This window comes from Dipodomys merriami, unplaced genomic scaffold (genome assembly GCF_024711535.1).
Source record: "Dipodomys merriami isolate MVZ:Mamm:240054 unplaced genomic scaffold, mDipMer1.0.p SCAF_10, whole genome shotgun sequence".
NCBI classification, from domain to species: domain Eukaryota; kingdom Metazoa; phylum Chordata; class Mammalia; order Rodentia; family Heteromyidae; genus Dipodomys; species Dipodomys merriami.
In genome coordinates, this window is record NW_027202271.1 from 13,290,428 (window position 1) to 13,300,057 (window position 9,630).

Genomic DNA, 9,630 nt, shown 5'->3' on the forward strand with positions numbered 1-9,630 from the left:
GAGAAAAACGTGAGCCTCAGGATTTGGGGCGCGCTGGTGGTTAATTACGACCTGGGATGGGAAGCAAGGCGTCCTTCGGACCTCTGTCCCCGTTCGATGAAAGCGGATGCAGCTCCGGGCGCTGCAGGCCCGACAGGCTTCGGTGCGGCCCCCACCCACCGGCCCGGACTCGCAGGGAGCGGTGCAGCGCGGACCCGCCGTGGAGCAGGCGCGGGGCTGGGCGGGCAGCGGGAGGGCTCCCTTCGGCCTCTTTACCAGGCACCTGACCTCGCCAGGCCTTCGCTCACCTGACGCCATTTCCCTCTCAGGGTAGCGCAGCCCAGGCGCCTTCCGCGGCTTGCCCCGCTTGCCTCCCTCCTCCCTTCTCCGCCTCACCTGGGCCACGCTCGGGCCCCGCCGCCTCCTCCACCCCCCACCCCCTACTTTGGGCTCCTTCCGCAAAGTTTGGTTTGAACTTTTAAACCCACCAATCAGCGCGCTCTCTGAGCGCGGAGGGCCCGGGGGCGTGGCCGGGGCGGCCGGGGCGGGGTCGGAAGCCCGCCCTCCGGGACGCGTGGCCCGGGGAGGGGTATATATCATCCCCCCCGGGTGCGCCGCCTGCATTCTGCTTCTCCCGTGGACTCCTTGGTAGTCTCTTAGCGGGAGATCCTTCTTTCCCCTCCCCGGATTTTGCCCGCGTCACTGACATCCACAGGTCCCCAACATGGTGAGTGGGAGCCTCACGGGACAGTGGGCTCGGGATGAATGGGATGCGGGCCGGGGAGGGGGTGACACGTGGGACCGGACCCGCGACAGCTCATCCGACGGCTCCGGTCACGTCTGCTTCAACTGGCCAGGCTGGGAAAGCCCAGGTCAGCGGACCCGCTGGGACAACTTGCCCTCGGTGGAAGTGGAAAGTCCACTTTGTGGGTTTTGTTTCTCGCTTGTGTTTTGACGGCCCTTGGGCTTGAACTCAGAGCCTGGGTATCGCCCCTGAGCTTTTTGGCTCAAGGCTTAGCGTTCTACCCCGTGACCTATAGCCCCACTTCCGGCTTTTTGGTGGATTGACTCCGAACTTTCCTGCCGGGGCTGACTTTGAACCGTGATCCTTGGATCTCAGCCTCTTGAGGGAACCCCCAGCACCCCTGGTTTGAGAGAGAGAGAGGAAAAAAAGCCCTCTTGATCCGAGAGAGAGAAAGCAGCCTCTCCTGGTCGGCTGCCATTGCTGCTCTTCATATTTGCTCCCCAAAACTTGAAGGCACTTAAAACTCTCCGCATTTCCCCCAAGTGATCTCACCTTTCCTCCGCCCTGGAGGGCCGAGGGCGCCAGCACTTCCGGGCGCCTCCACGCCCTGTGACACGCTGCTGAGTCACCTGAAGGAGGCCAGCTCCTCATTTGGAGGGAATAATTAACTGTCACATCGCCTCCTCCTGCGTTAGTAGTGTTCTATTTAGTGGAATGTTTATGACTGAAACTTTCTGCGTGAGCCAGGTTGGAGAAGCAATTCCCTAAAAAGGATTTTCTTATAAAGCCTCCTACCAAATTAAGGTTCGGTTTTCAAGAAACAAGTGGCAGCTGGGTGCGTGGTTATTTAGCAGGGCAGTTGAGGCCCTTGGGTTTATCCTCACATCACAACAGTAAAGCCATGGAGGGGCTGGGAAAGGTGGCTCCGTGGTAGAGCGCTTGCCTTGCATGCATGAGGCCCTGGGTTCCATTCCTCAGCACCACATAAGCAAAAAAGAAGCTGGAAGTGGCGCTGTGGCTCAAGTGGTAGAGCACTCACCTTGAGCTGAACAGCAGCTGAGGGACAGCGCCCAGGCCCAGAGTTCAGGCCCCACGACCGGACCCCCCCCCCCCCAAAAAAAAAAAGGAAAGCTATGGAATTATTTACAGCTTGAGCATTTTTTGTATAGCTACCCAGGGGTATTGGAAACCACTAAGATGGCCTGTAATGGCAGTGTAACTAAAAGAAACTTTTTAAACCAGCAGCAAAATAGTATCCATCCCCCCCTCCCCCACCAGGGGCACTAGGGTTTGAACTCTCCCAGTGTTCTATGATTTGAACCATGCCTCCAGCTCCAAACAGCATCATTTTAAAGAAAGGGATTTAGTGCCAGGTGCTGGTGGTTTGTAAATCCTAGCTACTGAGGAGGCTGAGATCCTGAGTGTAGCAGTTTGAAGACAGCTGAGGCAGAAAGTCGGTGAGACTAATCATCTCCAATGAATCATCAGAAACCCAGAAGTGGAGTTGTGTTTCAAGTGAAGTGCTAACTTTAAGCAAAAGAAGCTCAGGAACTGCATCTAGGCTGAGTTCAAGCCCTAGGACTGGTAACCCCCCCCCAAAAAAAATAAATTGGTGAATAGCTGACGATACTCCAAAAATGTGTCTTCTAACTTGCTTGAATACATTTTCACCAAGAAAGAACATGAAAGACACTTTAAAAAGTGATTCCGAAAGCAGCAGAGCTGTTTAAAGGGCAAGAGGCAAAGCAACACCTGTTTATACCAGGTTTTTTGTTTTTTTTTTAATGAGGTAGTGGCTGCTTATCCAGCTAGACTAAGTGATTCACCTATGTCCAGGTGGCCCCAGCAGAATGGAGGGCCAGCAGTAAGTAGGCCACTGAGATGGACTACTTACTGTCTTCAAGAAAGTAGCTTGGGCTGTGCCCAAGCCCTGAGTTCAAGCCCCAGTAATGATGCAAAAATTAAAAAGTGAATCTTGGCAGACATTGAATTCCTGGGGCCTGTGTAAGGAAACGATCATGAACCAATAATTGCTTCTCCACCTTTGGGGGCTGTGAAGTTTCCAAAGTCCTGGTAAAGGTAAGCATGATGCAATAGTTAAACAGGACTCTAGAACAAACACCTCCTGTTCTCTCCCACAGCCCTGGAGCCTGCACAAGTACGCATAGGTGATGCTGAGTTTGCTGATGGGTTGGCTAGGCTCAATCATTTTATGGGGCATGCAAGTGGGAAGAAGGCGATCAAAAGCCAAAGGTTGTGAGCAATGGGGTTTTTATTACCTTAGGTTGTGAAACTAGGTAGGCAGCTTGACAAGTTTCTTCTTCCTCTTTTTTTTTTTTTTTTATATCAGTCCTGGAGCTTGAATTCAGAGCCTGGGTGCTCCTTGAGACCTCAAGGCTAGAGCTCTTCTACCATTTGAACTGCAGCTCCATTTCCTACTTTTTGGTGATGGTTAACTGGAATCCTATGGACTTTCTTGCCTGCACTGCCTTGGAACCACAGTCCTCAGAGCTCAGCCTCCCAAGTAGTTCAAATTACAAGCACAAGAACTAATTTCTTCAAACAATTGCAGTAAAGTCTTGGGGTCCTTTTTAGGCTTTATTAGCATGCCCTTCCCCTGCCATCATGGGTTGGTGGTGAAGGAAAAAATGTTTTTCCTGAAGATTAGATTCCTCTACAAAGTGAAAAGGCTGTCTCCGACCACACTTTTTAAAATACAGCTTATCTAACATTTTCTTCCTGAGTCATAGGGCTGCAGTCTGTCGGGTTTCAGCTGGTTTTAAAGAGAAGCAGCTCTTGTCTTGTAAAAAAATAGGATTAAGAAAGGATTAGCATGAGCTCAGCAGTTACTCAATCCTACCGACAATGAATCAGCCTTGGAAAGGGGAATTTTTACAGCAGTTTTAACAAATGAGCAGGCAAATTTCCAAGGAGATGGAGCTGTAACAGTACATCTTATGGATCTATTGTGGCAACAAAGTAAGGGAGTAGGTTTCCTAGTAGGTCATTAACCTGTCTTTAGTCTGCCAAAGCGTTCTTTTTTTTTTGTCTGAATTAGGACTTCTACAAAGATTTTTGCTTGTGAAATATTCCTTGGCTAAAGAGTGGCTTCTGAAAGGTAGTTAGTTCTTTGAAAGTGAGTCATTTAGGTGTGAGACATTCCCAGATCCCTCATCTAATGTGTCATAATAATGGCTTTTGTTTTTCTCCTTTCCACAGCGTGAGTGTATCTCCATCCACGTTGGCCAGGCTGGTGTCCAGATTGGCAATGCCTGCTGGGAGCTCTACTGCCTGGAACACGGCATCCAGCCTGATGGCCAGATGCCAAGTGACAAGACCATCGGGGGAGGAGATGACTCCTTCAACACCTTCTTCAGTGAGACAGGCGCTGGCAAGCACGTGCCCAGGGCAGTGTTTGTAGATCTGGAACCCACAGTCATTGGTGAGCTGTCCTCAGTAACTAACCCAAGGGATTTCCCAGGGTTCTGAGACAAGAGATCTGTCCAGGGGCTCCACTGATGATGGCCCAGGCTTGTGCAGGTTGTTAGTGACGGGTGGTTTGCTTTCTTCCTTTGGCAGATGAAGTTCGAACTGGCACCTACCGTCAACTTTTCCACCCTGAGCAGCTCATCACAGGCAAGGAAGATGCTGCCAATAACTATGCCCGTGGTCACTACACCATTGGCAAGGAGATCATTGACCTCGTCTTGGACCGAATTCGGAAGCTGGTATGTCTACAGTACTTTAACTGGGACAAGAGTTCTCTTGCAATTTTGAGACCAAAAGTTATGACTCATTCTCTTTGCAAATGAAATGAAATCTGAGCTTTTCACTGAAGGAGCTCAGTTTCTCAACTATGGAGTCCTGGGTTATGGGGCCAGTGTAAATATTCTTCCCCACTCCACCCCCTTTTTTTCCCTCCTGACCTGTTTCTGCTAGATCTTTTTGTGCTCAAGGCTAGCACTCTACCATTTTGAGCCGGGGCTCCATTTCTAGCTTTTTGATAATTGGAATTTCATGGGCTTTCCTGCTCGAGTTGGCTAGGAACCTCAATCCTCAGATCTTGGCCTCTGTGTAGCTAGGATTGCAGGCCTGAGTCACTTCTACATGAATAAGAAATTCAGAGGCTGGGAGGCTAACTCAGTGGTCCAATGCTTAAAATAGAGTCTGGCGCTTCCTTGTGAGGGAAGCAAATAGCAGTCATTAATACTTTGAAGTTCTGAGGTGAATCACAGAACAGTAGTACTTTAGATGTGTTTTCCTAGAACTCAGGGCAGTGAACTGGCTCGGGCAGAAAAACCCTTGGGCAGCTTTGTTAGGAATGTTGGCAAGTATGCTGTTTGCACCATTTTAATTAAGAGCCTGGCAATCAGATGGTTCTTTGCTCCTTGGGCAGCTTGTAAGTAATTAACCAAAAATTAAGCATGAAGGCCTGGGTAGAGCAGTTTGTCAGGAAAGTCATATACTGTGTCCAGCCACAACTGGTCTGTTTAAAAAACAATGGCCTTGCATCACTCACAGTGCATACTTTTCAGATGTTTATCAGTGACTTTCCCAGCAAAATTGGGTTAATGGTTCTAAGGCTTACTAGTCAAGTTCAGCTACAGACCTTGACTTGGAAATCGGGGACTTGTTTTTTGGAGAGAAATACACCTAGTAAAAGCCACATAGGGTCCAGTCTTGGTGTTATTCTATAGAATATTTAATGAATAATTGGTAGGTTGCGGTCTGCTTGATAAGAGGTTAGCAAATTTCTGAGTACCTTTGAGAAGAGAGTTGTGGATAGAATACTTTTTTTTTTCTTTTTTTTGGTTGGTCGTGGGGCTTAAACTCTGGGCTTGGGCGCTGTCCCTGCACTCTTCAGCTCAAGGTGAGCACTCTACTGCTTGAGCCACAGCGCCACTTCCAGTTAAGAGTCACGGACTTTCCTGCCCGAGCTGGCTTACCGTGATCCTCAGATCTCAGCCTCCTGAGTAGGATTACAGGTGTGAGCCACCGGTGCCTGGCTTCAGGCTAACTTTGAACCATGATCCTCAGATCTCAGTCTTCTGAGTAGCTAGAATTATAGGTATGAGTCACTGGCACCCACCTAGATAGAATACTTTTTTTCTGCCGGTCCTGGGGCTTGAACTCAGGGCCTGCTGTGCACTGTTCCTGAGCTGCTCTTTGCTCAAGGCTAGCTCTGTTGAGCCACTGCATCACTTCTAGCTTTTTCTGTTTGTGATACTACTGAATTGAACCCAGAGCTTCATGCATGCTTCGCAAGCACTCTACCACTAAGCCACATTCCAGCCCCAGAATACTTGGATAGGTTAAAATTGAGTCTTGGGGTGTAGCTCTGTGCAGTAGAACCCTTGCCTTAGCTTACATTACACAAGACCTTGGCTTTCATCTCTTGGAACCACAAAAAGAAAAGTATGCAGAGGACAAAGGTCAAAATTGGCCTTTGACAGAGAGCAGTTTGCTAGCCATGTTGTCCAAATAAGTGGCAAAAAATTTCAGTGATCTGATGAGTCTGGTGGAATTCTGGTAATCACCTTACCTTGTATCTAGTGTCATTTACTGTGCCAAACGCCATCCCAAGTACATGTTTCTCAGCAACCTGAGGTTTAATACTGTTCTCATTTAATAAGGGAATGAAGAGTCTTGTGTGATGCAGTACTCTGCTGCAATGCCAGTTACTTGGGGAGGTAGTGAGTAGGAGGCTGGAGAAACAGGCAGATAAGTCTAGGAGACTTTTGTCAGACCTGGGGCTTGAACTCAGGGTCTTGGCACTGCCCCTGAACTCTTGCTCAAGGCTAGTGCTCTACCACTTTGAGCCACAGCATCACTTCCAGTTTCTGGTGGTTAATTGAAGATAGTCTGACAGTGGCTGAGAATGTGGCCTAGTGGTAGAGTGCTTGCCTAGAATACATGAAGTCCTGGGTTCGATTCCTCAGTACCACATAAACAGAAAAAGCCAGAAGTGGTGCTATGGCTCAAGTGGTAGAGTGCTAGCCTTTGAACAAAAGAACTCAGGGGGACAGCATCCAGGCCCCAACCAAGTTCAAGCCCCACGACCAATAACTAAAAAAAACTGACTCCAGACTGGCCAAAGATCCAATTGGGAAAAATAAAGCAGGGGGGGGAAAAAAAGTTGGGGTATGGTTTATGGGGTAGAGCAACTACCTAGCACATGCAAGACTCTCTTCAGTTCAAACCAGAATACTATGGAAAAATAAATATAAGTAAGCGAAATGAGATAGAGAATTTGGTCACGGTCACAGTGAGTGACAAGAAGAGCTGGACTTACAGCTCTACTAGTGTCTCTAGTACCAGAACTTTGGAACTTGGCTGTTCTGTATTTCATCCAGCTCAGTGATTTGCTGCCAGCTTCTCATGAAATGTGTATTGTACTGGGCAGGTCATCTGAGGCCTGACCCATGGTAACTCCAACTGATAAGAATTTGCCCTTGGGCTGGGAAGGTGGCTCAGTGGTAGAGCGCTTGCCTTGCATGCATGAGGCCCTGGGTTTGATTCCTTAGCACCACATAAGCAAAAAGAAAAAAGCCAGAAGTGGCGCTGTGGCTCAAGTGGTAGAGCACTAGCCTTGAGCTGAAGAGCTGAGGGACAGCGCCCAGGCCCAGAGTTCAAGCCCCATGACCGGCAAAAAAAAAAAAAAAATTTGCTCTTACCAGGCACTACTGGCTCATTTCACTACTAGCTACTCAGGAAGCTGAGATATGAAGAGTCCAGGCAGGAAAGTCCCAGTGAGACTTTACCGCCAACTAATTACAAAAAGCTGGAAGTGGAACTGTGAATTAAATGGTAGAGCATTAGCCTTGAGCAAAAGAAACTCAGATATTACCCAAACCCTGAGTTCAAGCCCCAGGACAGTCACCAAAAAACAAAGCCTTGTTCTGTGACACAAGACTGCCCTCCTAGCTACCAAAACTAATGCTTTGTATCCATTGCAGACTTTGATTCCTTTATCTGAGGAGATAAAACGGTGGGTGGGTTTTTTTTCTTTTTTAATGGCCTTTCTGGAGATGTTTTCCCCTGGAGCTGATTGTGAAAAGTTTCTGACTCACTTAGCACTCTGAAGCTCTTTATAACTACTTTCTTAGCAAATGCTGTTCACAAGAGTTAAAAGCGTTCATTGTAGTCAGAAGTTCACAGAAGTCCATTGCAGCTTTCATCAGATGTCTTTTAGTGCTAAAATTAGCTTTCTTCTTTTGCAGGCTGACCAGTGCACAGGTCTTCAGGGCTTCCTGGTCTTCCACAGCTTTGGTGGGGGAACTGGCTCTGGCTTCACCTCCCTGCTGATGGAGCGTCTCTCTGTGGACTATGGCAAGAAGTCCAAGCTGGAGTTCTCCATTTACCCCGCCCCCCAGGTGTCCACAGCTGTAGTTGAGCCCTACAACTCTATCCTCACCACCCACACCACCCTGGAGCACTCTGATTGTGCCTTCATGGTGGACAATGAAGCCATCTATGACATCTGTCGTAGAAACCTTGATATTGAGCGCCCAACCTACACTAACCTGAACCGCCTTATTAGCCAGATTGTGTCTTCCATCACAGCTTCCCTGAGGTTTGATGGGGCCCTGAATGTTGACCTGACAGAATTCCAGACCAACCTGGTACCCTATCCCCGCATCCACTTCCCCCTGGCCACATATGCCCCTGTCATCTCTGCTGAGAAAGCCTACCATGAACAGCTTACTGTAGCAGAGATCACCAATGCTTGCTTTGAGCCAGCCAACCAGATGGTGAAATGTGACCCTCGCCATGGTAAATACATGGCCTGCTGCCTGTTGTACCGTGGTGATGTGGTTCCCAAAGATGTCAATGCTGCCATTGCCACCATCAAGACCAAGCGTACCATCCAGTTTGTGGATTGGTGTCCCACTGGTTTCAAGGTTGGCATCAATTACCAGCCTCCCACTGTGGTTCCTGGTGGAGACCTGGCCAAGGTGCAGCGTGCTGTGTGCATGCTGAGCAACACCACAGCCATTGCTGAGGCCTGGGCTCGCCTGGACCACAAGTTTGACCTGATGTATGCCAAGCGTGCCTTTGTCCACTGGTATGTGGGTGAGGGGATGGAGGAAGGAGAGTTTTCTGAGGCCCGTGAGGACATGGCTGCCCTAGAGAAGGATTATGAGGAGGTTGGAGCAGATAGTGCTGATGGGGAAGATGAGGGTGAAGAGTACTAGCTGCTGCTTAACACTCCAAGTCTTATCATTGTTTTATTTCTGTCATTGTTTTATTTCTGTCATTGTTTTATTTCTGTCATTGTTTCTGTGTGTGACTCTTAATTCTGACCTGTCAATAAAATGTTTCTATATAAAATAATCAAACTGGTTTTTGTTAGGTTTTTAAAAACAGATAGCCAAGTAAGAACAGCACCACGCACATGGTATTCAGGTAAGGGGTAGGTTTATTCAGTAGGCTGGGAAAGAGAAAAGAGAGCATCTGGGAAAGAGCAAGCTAGGAAAGAGAAAAGGAAAAAGCTGAGAGCTAGAAAAGAGCAGAGGGCGTCTGGGCCTGGGTTAGGCCTTATCTAGGGTTCGGGGCCGGCCCGAGAAAGGTGTGGCCACATCAAATTCAGAAGTGACCTCAGTGGATGCAGATGTGACCTCTTCAGGCGTCCCAGTTGCCTAGGTAACACAGGTACTGGGTGGAGACTGCTCCCATCCAGGAAGCAGACCTTACAGTTTTGTGAGTCACAGTTAAATACTTGACCTTCAGACTAGTGAGCCACCTGATTTATTTCAAATTTGTGTGTGTGCCCACCCTAGGGCATAGACTTGGCCGGGGCACTGCCTTTTTCATTCAATGCTGCTGCTCTAGCACTTTAGCCACACCTCCATTGCTGGCTAGTTGAAGATAAATTTTTCCCCCTGGCCTAGCTAGGGACTATGATC

General features: G+C 48.6%; 1 protein-coding gene across 1 annotated transcript; it reads left to right on the forward strand.

The window, feature by feature from the left end:
* The first annotated feature begins 599 nt into the window (after window positions 1-599).
* On the forward strand, window positions 600-9,063 carry LOC138840336 (tubulin alpha-1C chain). The gene is made up of 4 exons (XM_070040456.1): window positions 600-706; window positions 3,944-4,166; window positions 4,304-4,452; window positions 7,945-9,063. Exons 1-4 carry the CDS (start codon window positions 704-706, stop codon window positions 8,917-8,919), a joined length of 1,350 nt encoding a protein of 449 aa, XP_069896557.1. The 5' UTR covers window positions 600-703; the 3' UTR covers window positions 8,920-9,063.
* Window positions 9,064-9,630: the final 567 nt, after the last annotated feature.

What these genes read in the sequence shown, in the direction of transcription:
- LOC138840336 (XM_070040456.1), top strand. An exon ending in TCTGGAACCCACAGTCATTG is followed by an intron (nt 4,167 to 4,303) that starts GTGAGCTGTCCT and finishes TTCCTTTGGCAG; the next exon opens with ATGAAGTTCGAACTGGCACC. An exon ending in TGGACCGAATTCGGAAGCTG is followed by an intron (nt 4,453 to 7,944) that starts GTATGTCTACAG and finishes CTTCTTTTGCAG; the next exon opens with GCTGACCAGTGCACAGGTCT.